This window comes from Orycteropus afer, unplaced genomic scaffold (assembly GCF_000298275.1).
Source record: "Orycteropus afer afer isolate SDZICR_OR568_19922 unplaced genomic scaffold, OryAfe1.0 scaffold00094, whole genome shotgun sequence".
Classification (NCBI taxonomy): domain Eukaryota; kingdom Metazoa; phylum Chordata; class Mammalia; order Tubulidentata; family Orycteropodidae; genus Orycteropus; species Orycteropus afer.
This window is the reverse complement of record NW_006921681.1, coordinates 1,085,726-1,103,235: the sequence shown is the minus strand read 5'-3', so window position 1 is coordinate 1,103,235 and position 17,510 is coordinate 1,085,726. Positions and strand designations below refer to the sequence as shown.

Sequence of the window (17,510 nt, the reverse complement as noted above, 5' to 3'; positions counted from 1 at the left end):
CTTTTCCCCTTTGCTGGATCAGTGCTTAGATTATTGGGTGGAACTTTCCAGTGGCACCAGGTGAATGTTGGGGCTGTGCTTCATGAAAAACTGGAACCGGGGGCCAGGCAGGTAGAGTCGTGGTTTCTGAAACCTGAGCCTGTCAAACCTGATGGGCCTAGACTAACTACTTCCACAGGCCCTGGGACATGGACACACGGTAAGTAGAAGCTGGACAGATGAATGTTCCAGAAGATGCCTTCAGTTTCCTATGGATGTTCACTCTTCTAACATTTTCCATTTGGGTTGGAAAGAGCTGTGTCCAAGTCACTGTGATTAGGGCCAAGATTTCTTGCCACGTGGACACATGAAAAAGCTAAACTTAACCAAGCCAAAGAATTTGAATTTTTGAATGGCCACAGAGTTAGTGACTTATTACCCTTTAAAGACATAACTATGATAGGAACAAAATACTTCCTAAATGCTCTGATCTTGATGTATGTGTGAATTGTAAAACATCCCATCTGCCTAGGACCAGCCCCACTGGCTAAGTCGGGTGCTCTTTCCGCATGGGGACATCGCCCCCATTCTTCTGTTTGGGTCTGTGGTGATCTTTGTGTTTCAGTGGAGGCTCTTCTGTAAGGCTGCTCAGAGGTTGGCTGCTTCCTTTGGGTTCAGAGGTCTTCTCTCTCTTTTCAGTGGCACCCACTGGATCATTCCTAAAGGAACAGTTTAACATGAACTCCTCCATTTCACTGTGTCTCAGCACTACAGTCCACATGGGCCAAGCCTTTCGGAATGGAAAGCCCTTCTGGAAGGTAGCAGTAGGTGACCACGTTTTCAAAACCAGAAATCTCATCAAGGATGAGATGCTGATCTGATTTCTGCCACGGTGCTGTTCCCCCCAGGAGATCATTTTTAGATGCCAAGCACGGACAACGTTCAGGCTGTTTTAGCAGCTCGTGACATCAAGCTTTGGATTGCCACCCTCCTGAAGCACTGAAGCTGAACAGCTGCCATGCCGGGGGTGGGGGGTGGAGCACTACCAGTTTCTGCTGTGTCCCCAGCCTTTGACTCAGGACAGTTTAGCTCCATGCCATCTAGGCTCTCACAGTTCTGACATGCTACAGTTCTATTCCCCACCCTGTGGTTAACACCCTTTACTAAGTGTGAAATACTAAAAGATGAGTCTGCTACAGCGATGGCTCAAGGTTACTGCACAGGTTTTCTTCCTCTGATGCCTTACGTCTTCTGGCAAACACTGGCTCCACTGAAAATGTTCTCACACCGAACAGCAGTCCTCAGACACTTTGTCATTTAAGTGAACGAGCTGCTATAAGTGCCTAAAAGCCAGGCAGGCACTAGTGTTTACTGCAGCATAAGTGATACAGCTGTTACTCAGAGCTGTTATAAAACGTTGGCCATTTCAACTAAGTCATATCTATCTTGTGCTTGTTTTAAGGCCCTCACGGAAGTTAAGAAGCTTTCCACTCCCTTATTTTACAAATTGAGACCCAGACAAGGTCATCGAGCTGGTCAGTGGCAAGCCAGGCCTAAAGGGGGAAACTAAAACCCTTGGTCTTTGTCCTTCATGCTTATCTCTGGAATGAAATCGTTTTGGAAGGACTGGATTTACCTGGCCTGGGTCTCACCATTCATGCCGTCCTCGTACATGTGTTGTAGATTCTCAGACTGTTCATCAACGGGCACTTGAAACCTGTGCAAAAGAAAGCCAGTTACTGGGCTCATGGAGGTGGCAAGGCCAGCCCACTGTGCATCCTTAAAGCTCACTGCACAAAAAACAAACTTAAGCAAACACTCGAGGGCCAGCCTACCACTTCATTCAGTCAAGTATTCCCTGAGGTCCCTTGATTCCCTGGGAACAGGGCTGCAGGAGTTGGCAAGAGAGGCCAGGGTCCTGCTCTCACAGCTATTTTTGGTGGAGGGAGACACATCCGATGTTGGGAAGCAGTACAGCTGGGTGAGGTGGTGGCAAGGAAGGGTGGGCGGGGGCAGCTCTGAGTGGGCTGCTTGGAGCAGGTCTCTATGCTGATACACAGAGACCTGAGTGCTGAGGACCCACATGACAACCTGGAGCCAAAGGGCCCCAAGTGGGATCCGGGGTAGCTTTCTAAGGGAAATGAAAGGCCATTGTGACTGGGTGATTAGGGCCAGCATGGTCAGAGATGGGCAGGGAATGTCTGTGAACAGACTGTTAGGCTATGGTGTGATGGGAAGGATACGTTTTTTTGTTTCTGTTTTATTGTGGCAAAATTATACACCACAAAACATACACCAATTCAACAATTTCTACGTGTATAACCCAGAGACACTGATTAGTCTTCACGTTGTATAACTATTCTTGCTATCCTTTCTCAGGTCATTCCACCAGCATTAACATAAACTCAGTGCCCCCTAAACAAAAACTCCCCCTTTGTGTCCTCTCCCACCCTTGGTTCCTCAGTGCCTTACTGCCGTCGTGTTGATTTCAACTCAAAGCAACACCCCCTTGGGTTTCTGAGGCGGTATCTCTACAGAAGTAGATTGCCCACTCTTCCTTCTGAGGATTGGCTGGTGGGTTTGAACCGCCATCCTTCTAGTTAGCAGTCAAATGTTTAGGCACTATGCCACCAGAGCTCCCAGTGATAATCTTTGGTTTCTACATATTTGTATATCTCGTATAAGTGAGATCATACAGTATTTGTCTTTTTGTGACTGACTGATTTGCCTCACTGTGTTTTCAAGGTTCATCCATGTTGTGGCGTGAGGAAGCATAAGGTCTTACATGGTCACTGGCTGTGTGATGTACTGGAGGGGGCCAGGAGGGCAGACGATGGTGGCTTGGAGTTGGGAGCAGCAGTGGAGACCAAGCTGGGTAGACTGAGATGGAGTAGAGTCTACAGGGCTTTGGGATGGATTGGAAATGGGGGTGGGGAAAAAAGGAATCCAGGATGTCTCCCAGGATTTATACTGGAGCACCTGGATGAATGGCAGTGGGGATGAATGGGGGTGCTGTTTACTTAGACGAGGGAGGTGGGAGCAGCGTGTTTTGGGGCAGGAAATCAAGAGTTCCTTCTCGCCACTGGAACTTGAGGTGCCTGTTAGACTTGACACTGGGAGGCAGCTGGCAATGAATCCTGGAGTTCTGAGGAGTACTGTGCTGGAGACTGGGACATGTGTCCTCTGCATGTCACTGGGCCTTTGAAGCCAGGGGATCCGATGAAGTCACTTGAGAGGATGGGAAGGAAGCCTTGGACTGAGCTCCAGGACAAACTTACTTGGACATGAAGTGAGGAGGCAGAGCCAGCCAGAGACTAAGGAGGAAAACTGGCTGAAGAGGTAGGAGAGAAGCAGGGTGTGGGGCATCTCAGAAGCCACTGAAGAGTGCTGGAGAATAAGGACACGCTGGACCCTGCTGCTGGGAGCATATGAGGCAACTGGGGCTTGGTTGGGTGGTGGCTGATGGTCAGAACAAGAGCAGCTTCAGGAGATGGTGGGTCACAGGCTAGCGTCAGATAGGGCTGAGGCGGAAATGGAGGTGAGGAAGCAGGGGCGGCAACTACAGACAACTGGAAAGCAGAGCTATGCAGAGGAACAGTATTCCCTGTTTCCTAGCCCTAGACCACTTCCCTTCTGTCATCTCCCAGCAGAGACTGTGCGGCTGCCAGTGCTGCCTCTTGCTGGCAGGCAGGATCACGCTACTTAGCTTCTCACTGAGGCAGCTCACACGGACAGAAAAGTGCTCCAAGCTCAGAAGCTGAAAGCACACAGATGAGTGGTAACTGAGTCAGCAGACCCTGAGAAACTGGGTGTCAACCTGGCAGCGGGTCAAGCTGAGGATGACCTAGTTCACACCATAGAATCCCTAGAAGCTCAGGAGCTGCCAGCACTGTGGTCATGGAAGCAGGGAGGGTGAAAGTCAAGACCCCTCTACCTCTGAGCAAATGCCTCCCCCCTAACACCCCCCAGCAGAAGTCTGAGGGGTTAGTCTCTGGAGAGAGTAAAACACAAAGTTGAGAACTGTACTAAACACCAGAAAATTAAGTATGCATACAAATATTCCATACAATAACCTCCAGAAAAGAAACTGGAAAAGGACCTAAAACTGACATTAAGCTTTAAAAAAACAAAATAACAACCAAAAAACTCATTCACCCAGATCCCCCTACAATAAAGAACTATCCATGTTGTTCTGATTACCTAGTGCTACTCTGACAAGAAATATACCACAAATGGGATGGCCTTAACAAACAGGAGTTTATTCTTACAGTTTGGAGGCTTTAAGTGCAAGTTCAAAGTGCCAAGCTCTAGAGGCTGGGTGAAAGCCCCTCAACCTTGGGGTCCAGCTCTGCCTCCTGCTCCCGGCCCACTGGAGCTAGAGGTGTTTCTTCACTCAGACAGCTGCTGGCTGCTGAAGATGAGAAACCCCAAGGTTGGCAAGTAAAAAGGCACAGTCCTGATGTTACCAAACCACATGGCAGGCCAGTCATTCGAGTCCATTGTAAGTCCCAAGGTCGGCAGAGCATGGCAAGCTGCTGAGCAATGACACGGCTATATGCAGGGTCCAAGTGTGCCATAGGCTAGAGACCATTTCCAAGGCTTTTCCTTATATACAGGAAGCAGACCACATCCCAAAGGCAGCTACTCGGCTTCTTGTGGTAGATCCCACCATGGAATTGATTGCCAGTCTCATCATGGGGAATAACTACCATCAGCTGCCCAGCCACTCAACCAGGCCCAGCCAAGTTGACACACATCTGAACTACCACACTTGTGCTCAAAACTTCCAGTCCACTTTTTTGCTCTTACTCTCCATACCCTCACTTGAGCAGACAACCTAGGACTGCCTGACATCTGAGAGGAGTCTCTAATATGGAAGATTGGAACCTAAACAAACAAAAGTTACTTGGAGAAAACAGACTGTGATGGCATAGTGCCTAAGGCATTTGACTGCTAGCTAGAAGGCTGGCGGTCCAAACCCACCAACCATTCCTCAGAAGGAAGCTTGTGCAATCTTCCATAGTGATACTGCCTTGGAAACCAAGGAGAGGTCGCTATGAGTCAGATCTGACTCGACGGCAGTGAGTTTGGTTTTGGTTTTAAACCCAAACCATGCCCATTGCCATCAAGTAGATTCCAACTCATACAACTCTGTAAGGTCAGAGTAGAACAGCCCCCATTGGGTTTCCAATGCTGGACTCTTTATGGAAGCAGAATTCCACATCTTTCTTCTTTGGACCTACTAGTAGATTCAAATCGTTAACCAATCGTTCAAACCATTAGCAGTGAAGCACTTAACTACTGTGCCACCAGGGCTCCATTGAGAAAAGAACAGTGTGTACAAAAAGAGAAGTAAAACAATTATTAAAATAATATAGTAGTAGTGAACAAAAGGGGTTGGCAGATAAAGTGAGGAAATCTCCCAGAAGGTACAGCAAAAAAGACAGATGGACAATCAGACAGGAAAGAATGTTAACTGGATGGCCATCCCAGGAGGGCCAATATTCAATAGTAGAAATTCCAGAAATAGAAAATGTGAAGAAACTAATAATTAAAACAAACAAAGAAAAAAACTGAAGGACATGTTTACAGGTAAAGGACCCACCAGTGTTCAACACAATGAGTGGAAATAGACCCTCATCAATGTGAAATTTCCAAACACTGGAAGCAAAGAGAAGATACCAGATGCATCCAAAGAGAATAAGTAGGCCACATTATAAAGATTAGGAATCAGAATGCCTTCAGACTTCTCAGTGACTGCCTTGGAAGCTAGAAAACAATACAGCAATGCCTTCAAAAGTCTGTAGGATTTTATTCTTAGTGAAACTATCAGTCAGTTGTGAAGGTAAAATAAATATATTTCCAGACTTACACTGTCCAAAAACAATGGACCTCCTGTGCATCCTTTCTTAAGATGCTACCGGGAGATGGGTTCCACCAAAAGATGAAAGAGGAAACAGGAGATCTCACACAGGAACAAGGCAAGGGGAACTCCCTGGAAGAAGGGAGGTGATCCCAGACTCACAACGCAGTCCATCCTGGAGCCAAGTGACTCCAGAGACAAACATGTTGAAGACAGCACTAAGATACCCTCTGTCATAGTGAGACCTTTTGATGCTTGAGTATAGTGTTGGGAGAGCCTGGTCCAGATTCATGTCTAGATTTACTTATCTTGTTATGGGTTGCCATTGAGTTGCTCTAACTCACAGCGACCTTAGGTGCAATGTGCCATCTCCATAATCTTTGACATGTTTGAGCCCATTATTTAGGCTATCGTATCAACTCATCTCCCTGAAGGTTTTCCTCCTTTTCATTGATAACTCTATTTCACCAACACAGTGTTCTTCTCTTCTCTACCGGTTGGTCTTTCCTGATAATGTGTCTAAAGTAAGCAAGACAAAGTGTCGCCATTCTCATTTCTAAGGAGCATTCTGGCTGTATTTCTTCTAAGACTTATCTTGATCATGTGCTGATGAAGTCCCTGATCCCCCTTCTGTGTCCTGCTGCCTGCATCATCTGAGGACTGTCACTCTATCCCAAGAAATATCTTCTGTTTTGACCTACTTCTGAGGGCTGGAGATAGGCTGTAGTGTGCCTGGAAGGAGAATTTCATTCTGACCATGTTTTTGGCAGATGTCCAGCACCTCATCTTCCCAGATGCCTGGAGTAAGCCCTGACTCCCCTGAAATGAGTTCTTCTGAATGTGTGACACCTTTCATGAATATACATTTTGAAATGTCTCAGCTCCCCTGGGAACAACCCCTTGTCTCACCTGGGCTCCAGCCGCTCCTTCACCTTGGCAATGGAACGGACATAGGGAGTGATCTGCTTGGTGATAGTGGTCAGGTAGGCATTCTCCTGCTTCAGCTGGAGAAGGTCATGGAGCTGGGCTGTGGGGGCCCAGAGAGTTAGTTAGGTCATGATGACTTCAGATTCTTAGAATCAAGCCCGGTACCACCCAAACATCCCAGCTGGTTCAGTAATTACCTATTAAAGAGCAAGGCACTTGGTGAGGGCATTGTATTCACTAAGTCCTGACCTCAGATGCATCACTTTGGGGATGTGAGGCAAGGTCAGGGACCAAAAGGCAATAACACGGAGACTCCTATTGGTTAGTGGCTCACTCTGACTTCCTAACCCTGATTACGTGTGGGTTAGCTTGGGGATATGAGGTTCACTCTGTAGCCTGGGAACCTTCATAAATCTCTTGCTCATTAGCCACGCGCTGGTAGGACTCCTCCCAAATCTGAAAGAGAAGGTAAGCTGGATATTGGACAGGGCATTGAGTTGGAATTTTCATTGGTGGCTTTTCTATTCTGTAGCTACACAGAGTCACATGGCACTCCCAAGCCAGACCCACATGCTTCCAGGCAGCAAAGACTCCCAGGTTCCCAAACCTGCCACATAGCATGAGATCCTCAAGGAGGCACCAAGCCAAGGTCCTCCTCCCGCTTCCTGTGGTGAGATCACCCATGTCTATCCTGACATTGGGGGGACTGGTAGGAAGTCATAGCACAATTGGATTAGGTTCCTCAGGAGAGCTACCTCCTCAAAAACTGTTCTCATGGCTTCCACAGAGGCGCACTGCAAGGAGATCTGCGTGTCCACCTGCAGGGACTTGTGGAGGATGTCCGCCATGATCTCAGCCTTGATGAGTGAGTGGTGCTTGGTGAGATCCCGGTGCAACTCCTGGACCTGGTCCTTCAGGTTCTGGATCTCTGACTGCAGACTCTGCACGCAGAAGCCACAGGAGAGCGCGTGGTCACTGCAGGCTGGCTGTTCATTGCCAAGGCCTCAGGGGAGGGGTGGTTTCCAGAGTGGGCGTCAGCTCTAAATCTGACCATTGTTTGCAGCATCACCGCACCTCGGTGAAGGAGGACTGGGGCTTTTTCTACACTCCAGCATCGCTCTCCTCACCCTGTAAAAATCCACTGCCATCGAGTTGTATCTGACCCATAGCAACCCCTCCTTGGATTTCCAAGGCGGTAGCATAGTGGCTAAAGCACTTGACTGCTAACCAGAAGGCTGGTGGTTCAAACCCACCAGCCACTCCTCGGAAGGAAGGTTGGGCAATCCTACTTCTGTAGTGATACTGCCTCAGAAACCCAAGGAGGGGTCGCTATGAGTCGGGGCCGACTCGACGGCACATAACAACAACAACAACATCACCACCGAAGTAGATTGCCCAACCTTCCTTCCGAGGAGTGGTTGGTAGGTTTGAAAGGCCAGCCTTCTGGTTAGTAGTCAAATACCTCAGGCACTATGCTTCCAGAGCTTCTCCTCACCTTGTAGGAGTCCTCATAGTGGCGGCAGTGCTCTGTGAAGGGCGTGGCCTCCCCCTCAGCCAGGAGCACCTTGGTGCTGATGGACCGGTGCAGTGAAGGCTTTTGGACAGGCGACCCGAACGTCTTTCCCCCTGGGGAGGGGCAGCCAGGCCCCATCAGCACCTTGGGGCCTGAGGCCCCTGCCAACCTGGGGAGAGACCCAGTGTGGAGGCAGATATGGGGGGCTGGGGCCTTTGCTTGGATAGAGATCAGCCTGCCTGCCCCAAGCGAGCCCCTGGACTTTTCAGTGCTGTAGCACCTCCTTCACAGCCCCAGACTGTAAGTTAGAGCCATCAGGGAGCTCTGAAAACCCCTGGTGTCAAAGCCACACCCAAAACCAATTCTATAAGGTATTTTCTATAGGTATTTTCTAAAAGGTGTGAATCCAGCAGGGTGCCACAGTGCTGGTCTGGAGTCATTCTTGCGCTCCCTGACTCACTCATATGCTAGGTTTTGGAAATGTGGCCCCACAGCCAGTTTACCCTGCCAATGCTATTTAGGCATTTCTTCTTCCTCTTCTGACTCTGACCTGGCCCCACTCCCCACACTTCAGGCTACCCAGGCTACGTCCAGCCCTGGCCCCACCTTCAAGCTCTCACTTCCCTCAGGCCCTAGGAGCCACAGCCCGGGTAGAGGAGGCTGCAGAGGCGGTTGTGAACGGCCCCTGCGTTCTCTGAGCTTTGCGTCGGGTCTGCCGCGGGCTTCAGTGCGGGGATTCCCGACAGCTGCTTCAGGTTCAGCAGACTCGACCTCACGCCTATTGGCCCTTGGAGCCCAGACACCGCGAGGGAAGCACTGGATGGGGTAGGGGGATGGCCGCGTACTTTCTGGAGGCGCTTTGCCTACAGGCGCTTTGCCCACAGCTTTCCACACGGCATGCGTCTTTCTCCCGGCCACACCCTCCGCCCTGGTCCCGGGATGGAAGGGGGCTCATGCTCACGTGCCGGCGCCACCACCCGTGCCTGCCGCCCGGCGCGGCCCCAGCAGCAGCAGAGGCTCCAGACAGCGTGCGAACTCGGCGCGGTAGTCGCTGGCAATCTGAGCGGCAGGACCTGGCGTCAGGAGGCCACGCCCAGCCCGCTGGACCTCAATCCTGGCCCCATCCCTGCCGCCCATGCACCTTGCTGCTCAGCGCTGGTCTCAAACGATGCGGCCGCGTGACGATGCCCTGCAGCCTGGCCATCAGCTCCTGCAGCAGCGTGAGTGGAGCTCAGGCCGGTGGGCGTAGGGACTCCCAGGAGGCTCCGAGGGCAAATCTGTCTGTGACACTTTACCTAGTGCCCTTTGAGGCTCCGCTTCTCCCCTGGGACTGGCCCGACCTCTACCCTAGTGAATCCCCAGGAAAGGGGAGATGCCAGACTCTACTACACAGTCTGCATTTCAGGTGAGGAGGCTTACACCCTTGCCAAGGTTCTTTATCTTAAAAGCACTGGGCCCCTAAACGCACATAAACCCAGAGGCCCCTGGTTCAGCCTCTCCCTGTGACAGGCTACCAAGCCCTGAGGTGGCAGCAGGGGGGGACAGGAGGGGTTCTGGGGAGACCCCACAAGAGCTGAGAAGACTCACATAGCCCAGGTCCAGGAACTCGGCCTTGTTGGCCAAGCTGAGGAAGGAGGAGCAGATGACCAGGTGAACCTGCCGGAGGCCTGGTGCTCAGTGCCTGGCCCGGGAAGCAGGCCCACACCCTCCAGTTGTGCCCTCTTACCTGTAGGGTGGGCAGCAGGGTGGCCAAGTGAGTGAGCTGCTCCTTGAAGGCCTGGTCCTTTTCTTCATACTGGCTGAGGGAGGGGCAGGCGGTCTTATCCCCAAGGGCAGGGCTGGGCAACCCCACCCAGCAGGGCCTCCAAACTGGCCAGTGCCACCCCCCACAGCCAGAGGTGGGTTCTGGACAACTTTGTGAATCCTCCCTGTCACCCTTCCATCATGTTTAGCCTCCCGGCCCTCCTTAGGGGAGTGAACACACAATGTCTTCTTTCTCCCCAGGGACAGGCACCAGGGTGTGAGGGAGCTACAGAGGCCAAGGGACAGGGAGGTGGAGACCCACCACCACTCACCTCTGCACAGCCTGCAGCAGTAGCGCTTTCCTCTCAGCTAGTTTGTCCTGGGAGAGACAGGCCGTTGCTGACAGGCACAGTGCCTGCCACCTCCCACCAGTGCCCCACCCACCTAGGCACCAGCCAGAGGCCCATTTTCTCCTCAAGCTCCAGCCCTGCTAGGTGGGTCAGAGGCCTGCCTTCCTGCACTCCTGTGTCTGACAGCTCCCTACCCTCACTATCAAACTCCTTGATCAGCAAAGCCTTCCCTGACCACCCCGCCCCCACCCGTGCCCCATCAGCACCAGACCAAGGCCCAGGTGGCTTCCCCTGGAATACATGTGGCAACTCTAATTAAGTAACTTCTTCTGAAAAGTTCTGTGCCTGCCACTCCGCATAACTACCAAATCCCGAGGGCCCCACAGTCTGCCCTGCTTTGGGCCTGGGCACCCATCAAGCCTGGCTTCGACTCACAGTCTGTGGTTGCCTCCTCTCCAACCTCACCTGCATGCTTCCAAAGAGGGCATGGATGGCCGCTTCCTCCTCGGCCGCACTGCGCCGCACCTCCTCCACCATGGCCTGCAGCAGTGTGATGGCTTCCCGCGTGGCCGTCTGCAGCGCCTTCACAGCCTGGGGACAGGGTAGCTTCAGCCTGGCCGTCAAGTTCTCACACAGCCCCAGCCCACCTGAGCCCTGAGCTCACCAGCACCGCCTGCTCCAGCCGCTCGCAGCCCTGCACGTAGGCCGACTCCAGGTCTACGCAGTGGGCTCGGCCCTCCCTGCAGGGAGGCTGCGAGTGAGCCTGGCTCGTGGCGTCCTCCAGCCCGCTCCCTTCGCTCCCCTTGTACCCACCCCTGCATGTCCCGGAAGCAGCGGATGCACAGCAGCGACTTCTTGTCAGTGGAGAACATGATGTAGGGCTCGGCGTGTAGCGCTGCGGCGGGGACGACGGTCACTGGCTCCAGGCAGGGCCGGCCCCACCCCTACCTTCGTCCCCATTCCCAGCCCTTGGACCCCGGCGGGGCCGCAGCACTCACGGCACTTCGGGAGCACGTCGCGGCTGCGTTGGCCCAGGGCCACAATGTCGTGCTGCGCAAACATGCGTGCGCGGTGCGTCTCGTCGCGACAGCGCGCACACAGCGGCTGCCCGCACGTGTTGCAGAAGTACGTGGTCTCGGCGTCCTGCGGACAGAGCGCGGGCTCAGCGGGCAGGCGGGATGCAGTGCTGAGGCCCGACTGCTGTACCGTGGTAGATGTTGCTGCCGCGGCTCATTTCGCAACACTAAACGCAGCCGTTTTGTGTAATTCCGACGCGCTGTGCTCTACCATACCCACTTTATAGATGAGAGCGCTGAGGCTTCTCACGTTAGTACGTCCAGTAAAGGACCAAACCACACACACACACACACACACACACACAAACCCCACCAAACCCACTGCCTTTAAGTCGATTCCGACTCATAGCGACCCCCAATTGGTTTCCAAAGCAGTAAATCTTTCCAGAAGTAGATTGCCCAGTCTTCCTTCCGCGGAGTGGCTGGTGAATTTGAACCATCAACTTTCTGGTTAGCAGTCAGATGCCTTAAGCACTACCTGGAAAGGACTTGGGGAAGAGTTTCAGGGGGAAGAAGGGAGCAGAAATTGCATTTGCAAAACATTTCACCTATAACAAATGTGTGTATAGGGTTCTCAAGCTCCTTTGGCGCCCTTGCCCTCAACAGTAGCCAAACTGGAGTCACACCTCCACTGGGAGGGAGAAGGGGAGTGAGGGTCTAGGGGTGTCTTTTCCCAGGTCAAACCCCGGGTTGAAAGTCCTGGCCTGGGCTGAGGCCTAGCATTGACCCCAACAGTGGTTCTGAGATCATATCCCAACTCCTTACTTGACATTCAAGGCTATTTCCCTCCCACTCTCTCCTCACTTCTACCCTCTCTGATCATCTATGGTACTCCCAGGCCACATGTTTCTCAGCAACTGATCTGCACACTCTAGCTTTTCTTCTGCAGGCCGGTCCTTCTGGAATACTTTTCTGTACCTTCACAGGGCAGAACCCCACCTGCCCTTCACAGGCCAGCCTGAAGCCTAGCCTCCGGTTCTTTGGTCTTTCCTAGGCTCAGGGCCAGGGACATCCCTCCCCAACAGCTCACTGTCCTCACTTCCCCTCAAGGCTTTAGGTAGCTGTGTACATCTTCAAAGATACCAGGAGTCCCCCAAATGACTGGCCTAGACCCTTCCTGAGTCAGCTCACATCACCCAAATTTTGGGATCAGTGAGCTCACCCCAAATCCAACAGCCTTAAGCCCTGTCACTGTCTGGCTATTGACTGAAGTCACTTGCTCTGCCCCTCAATTTCCCATGTGTGTAATGGTAATGGGGCCCACATGTGGAGGCCAGGGGCCCTAGGGAAGTATTGGAGAACCTGCTTTGTGAGTAGTCCTCTGAGGACTTGGTGGTGCACTGCAAGCATCTGGGACTGTGCTACCTGGCGACCTGGCACAACGGTGCCCTGCCACCCCACCCGCTGCCCCTGCCTGCTTGCTGCACTCCAAGTCGCAGTTAGCGCAATGCACGGCCTCGGCACCATCCGCTGAGCTGTCCACCAGGAACTGCAGCAGTCGATCCACCGGCGGGAGCCCGCTGGGGCCCTTCACCACTGTCTGGTGCCTACAGAGAGCATGGAGCCAGGATCGGGGAGCCCTTTTCCCGGTATCCCCACCCCTAATCCTTACATTCCAGACTGGAGCTAAAAATAGTGGCGGGAGGTGGGGGCCCTGCAGCGCCTGGCTTCTGCTATAAATATCTCTGCGCAGCACCGCGCTCGTCTCAACCCAGTCCCTACCCCCGCCCCCCAGTCCCAAGTAAATCTCGCCAGGTGGTGGGGTTGGCGACCACCCATGTCACAGGCAGAAATCGCCTCTCAACACCATCTTACTGCACTGGGCAAATTTATGGTCAGTCTATGGTCACGTGGCCCTGGTCGGTTTTGTTAACCTAAGAGTTGTGGAATTCACAAGTTAGGGTCGTGACGCTGTGCTAAGACCCCGTGCTCTTGCAGCGCGGGGTCAGGACACCGCATTAGTAAACCCCCCCCCAGCCACACACACACACACACACACACACACTTCCTTTAGATTTTCTGTGGAGACCAGCGTGGCTCTTTTCAGTCCTCAGTTAACCGCGACCGTAAAATGGCAGAAGCTTGAGTTCCAGCGCCAAGAGCTACGGGCTGGCCAGTCTCTGCCCCGCCCCCGTCCCTGCCCCTACTCCTAGTCTCTTTTGCCCTCCTTACACCTGGGCCCTGTCCAGGCGGAGACAACCTCGGCCACCGGCAGTGGTTTTATTGGTGTTTTGGGCACTCACTGGCACAGCGGGCAGGCGAGGCGGCAGTCGACGGCGCGGCCTCGAAGGCAGCCGGTGCAAAAGTCGTGGAAGCAGTCTAGCAGGCACGGGCGCTCGTACTGCGCGTGGCACAGAGGGCACACGAGCGGGTGGCCGCTCGCAGCGTCCAGGGCATCCGGGCCCTCCAGGGGCGCGAAGAGAGCTCCCGACATCTGCAGCGATGGCTCAGGACTGCACTGAGGACGCGCACAGAGTGAGGGCGCGTCTGCGGAGCTCCTCCGCCCCAGCGCCGGCTCCCACCTACCTGCTCCGCCTGGGTCCGCTGCGTCCGCTCTGCCCGGAGAGGACCTGACCGGGCTATCGCACTGGGGCCAGGTTGGAGCCTGGAGCGCCCAGCACCGGGAGAGTGGCAGGGTGACACGGAGAGGGGCCGGGTCCTGTGTTCCCCAGTAAAGGCCTGTGAACCGGCCGTTTGCGGGGAGCTGATGTCCCCGGGGACGGCTCTGCGGAGGAGTCAACCGACCCTGAAAAGTCAGGGCTCTGGGACAGGAAGAGGCCTGCTGGCCGGTAGCCTTGCGAACACGGGTCCTTCTCCTTGCGCTCCTCTTTCCCCGTTCTCTTCTTCCCCACCGCCTTTACTCTCTACCCCAGGAATTCCCTGCCCACTGTCCTCTGGGTGACCCGCAGGCAACGCCCCTGAGCGCTGGGCAGCTGCGTCACGCGGGCGCGGTGCTCGCGCCCCCCGACCCTACCCTAGTGGCTCAGTGTCATGGGAAGCGCGCTGGACCGCCAAGGCCACAGCATCCTCGCCCCGGACGAAGGAAGGAGGGAGCGCTGTGGTCGGTGTTGGAGAGAGGGGCTAAAGCTCGGCTGGACCCCACCGGGGAAGGCAGAGATCAGCCCGGAGCTGCAAGAGCGGCGTGTAGTGCTGGGTCCTCGATGGCCCATTGGGGGCGCCAGAGAGCAGCCAAGGTCCAGGGCCGACCCCAGTGCTTGGGAGTAATTGTGAGAGGCGCTGGGAGCTCAGGTGTCATAGTGTCTAAGGCATCTGACTGCTAACCAGAAGTCTGGCGGTTCGAACCCACCAGCCACTCCTCAGAAGGAAGGTTGGGCAATCTACTTCCGTAGTGATACCGCCTCAGAAACCCAAGGAGGAGTCGCTGTGAGTCTGATCTGACTCCATGGCAATGTCTTGCCTTGTTTGTTGCCTGAAGCCCTGCTCTTCCTTTGGCTGGTTGTGGGCTTTTGGCTAAGTTATGAATCCTCTCAGAGCCTTGGAGCTGAGGTGAAATGGCGTCTGCCCCCCAATATCGCGATGAGACGTCAAAGGACTATGCATGCGCAATGCCGTCATACACCAAACCAAAACCAAAACAAAACAAAAAAACACTTCACCACCAAACCTGTTGCCTTTGAGTAGATTCCAACTCATAGGAACCTAAATGACAGAGTAGAACTTCCTCACAGGGTTTCCCAGAATGTAATCTTTAGGGAGAAGCTCAGGTGATGTAGTTAGTGGTTAAGGCATTTGGCTGCTCACCAAAAAGTCAGTGGTTGGAACCGCGGAAAAAAAAGATGAGTCGGTCTGCTTTGATCAAGAATTACAGCTTTGGAAACCCAATCTGGGTGGCTATGAGTGGGAAATGACTCGATGGCATCGTGTTGGTTTGGTTTGGAATCTTAACAGGAGCCCATGGCTGAGTCTTTTCTCCCATGGAAGGACTGGACGGGTTCAGACTTTTCACTTATCCCTCTAGTGCTTAACCATCATGCCACCAGGACGTCTTTCAGGCACATACTAGGCTCCCAAATAATTAAACTCCCACACCCAGCTCCAGCCCTTCCAGGAGGGCCCCCTTCTGCTGATCTTTCCTGGTGAATGATTGTTTATCTCAGTGTGGTTTTTCTCCATAGAGCCTTCCTTCCCTGTTCCTACCTGCATTAAAGCGTTTTGTTTTTTTTTTTTAAACAAACAAATAAAACCATTGGATCAATGTTATTAGCTTTCTTCCGTGTGTACTGCTTATGTTATGCTGAGTTCTGTGAATACAGTCCCTGTCTCTGCCCCTCTAGTAATTACAGTCAAGTCAAGAAGCCCATCGCCTCAGTCAATTTCGACTCACAGCAACAGTGTGGGACAGAGTAGAACTGCTGCATAGGGTTTCCAAGACTGTGAACCTTTATGGAAGCAGACTGACACATCTTTCTCCAGCAGAGCAGCTGGTAGGTTCAAACCACCAACCTTTTGGCTAGCAGCTGAGCCCTTTAACCACTGCACTCAATAAATAAAGGCTGGAATATGGGACAATCTACTTCGGTAAAGATTTACAGCCTCAGAAACCCAATGGGGGTCACTATTAGTCGGAATCCACTACTTGTCTGTCAGTTTGTCATACTGTGGTGGCTTGCACGTTGCTGTGAGGCTGGAGGCTATGCCACTGGTATTTCAAATACCAGCAGGGTCAGGTCACCCATGGGGCACAGGTTTCAGTGGAGCTTCCAGACTGAGACAGATTGGGAAGAGGGAAGGGGTCATGCACTTCTCAAAGAAATGGCCTGTGGAAACCTTATGAATAGCAGTGAATTGTCTGATATATTACTGGAAAACTCTATGAATAGCCCTGAAACATATAGTGCTGGAAGATGAGTCCCTCAAATCAGAAGGCACTAAAAATACGACTAAGGAAGAGCTACCTCCTGAGAGCAGAATCAACCTTAATGATTTGGCTGGAGTAAAGCTCTTGGGACCTCCATTTGCGATGTGGCACAACTCAAAATGGGAAGAAACAGCTGCAAACATCCATTAATAATTGGAACATGGAATGTATGAAGTATGAATCTAGGAAAATTGGAAGTTGTCAAAAATGAAATGGAACACATAAAGATTGATATCCTACACATTAGTGAGCTAAAATGGACTGTTTTGGGCCATTTTGAATCACACAACCATATGCTCTACTATGCTGGGAATGACACATTGAAGAGGAATGGCATGACATTCATTGTCACAAAGAATTTTTCAAGATCTATCCTGAAGTACATACAATGCTGTCACTGATAGGATAATATCCATATGCCTACAAGGAAGACCAGTTAATAAGACTGTTATTCAAATTTACACACCAACCACCAAAGCCAAAGATGAGGAAATTGAAGATTTTTACCAACATCTGCATTCTGAAATCGACCAAACATGCAATCAAGATCTGTTGATTATCTGTATGTGAGCTGCTATAGGGAATCTGGTGATTGAAATGCAAAAGTTGGAAAGAAAGAAGAATCACCAGTAGTTGGAAAATATGGCCTTGGTGAGAAAAATGATGCTGGAGATTGCATGATGGAATTTTGCAAGACCAACGACTTATTCATTGCAAATACCTTTTTTCAACAACATAAATGGCAGCTACGCACGTTGATTTCACCAGATGGTGTGCACACGAATCAGATCAACCACATCTGTGGAAAGAGGAGATGGAGAAGCTCAAGATGCCTGAAAGAAGCCATAAGGAATCCCTTTCCGTTACAGACAACACATCCAACACAGGCTGATTCCTCTTTGGTGAGTGACATTCTGTTTTCCTTTACGGATTTCTGATTTGCCATTCACTCTGGCTTTCGCCTCCCGTCTTCTGCCCCCCGCTGAACCTATTCTGTCTCAGGGCTGCCTGAACAGAAGTTTGGTTCCATGCTCTCCTCAGTGTTAACTCAAAAGACAGGGACTCCTTTCCTTTGATCCTAACATCTCCAGAACTCAGATTGTCACTTACCCATTATGGGGAATAATCTCCCAGTGGCCAGAAAATAACACTTTTGATTTTTTTTTTTTTATTCTTTCAT

At 52.1% G+C, this 17,510-nt stretch overlaps 1 protein-coding gene across 1 annotated transcript; it reads right to left on the bottom strand.

Moving 5' to 3' along the window:
• Nucleotides 1–526: 526 nt before the first annotated feature.
• RNF207 (ring finger protein 207) lies at nt 527–13,885 on the bottom strand. The gene is made up of 17 exons (XM_007942571.1): nt 13,695–13,885; nt 12,866–12,998; nt 11,374–11,518; nt 11,189–11,270; nt 11,040–11,115; nt 10,841–10,966; nt 10,358–10,404; nt 10,009–10,081; nt 9,870–9,938; nt 9,424–9,492; nt 9,244–9,341; nt 8,265–8,451; nt 7,525–7,710; nt 7,174–7,225; nt 6,752–6,869; nt 1,616–1,696; nt 527–698 (listed from the first exon to the last, which is right to left on the bottom strand). The coding sequence occupies exons 1-17, from the start codon at nt 13,883–13,885 to the stop codon at nt 527–529; spliced, it is 1,905 nt and encodes a 634-aa protein (XP_007940762.1).
• Between the last annotated feature and the right edge of the window lie 3,625 nt (nt 13,886–17,510).

What these genes read in the sequence shown, in the direction of transcription:
- RNF207 (XM_007942571.1), bottom strand. Translation starts at nt 13,885, where the DNA reads ATGTCGGGAGCTCTCTTCGCGCCCCTGGAGGGCCCGGATGCCCTGGAC. An exon ending in CTCGCCTGCCCGCTGTGCCA is followed by an intron (nt 12,999 to 13,694) that starts GTGAGTGCCCAA and finishes TGCTCTCTGTAG; the next exon opens with GCACCAGACAGTGGTGAAGG. An exon ending in AGTTCCTGGACCTGGGCTAT is followed by an intron (nt 9,493 to 9,869) that starts GTGAGTCTTCTC and finishes ACGCTGCTGCAG; the next exon opens with GAGCTGATGGCCAGGCTGCA.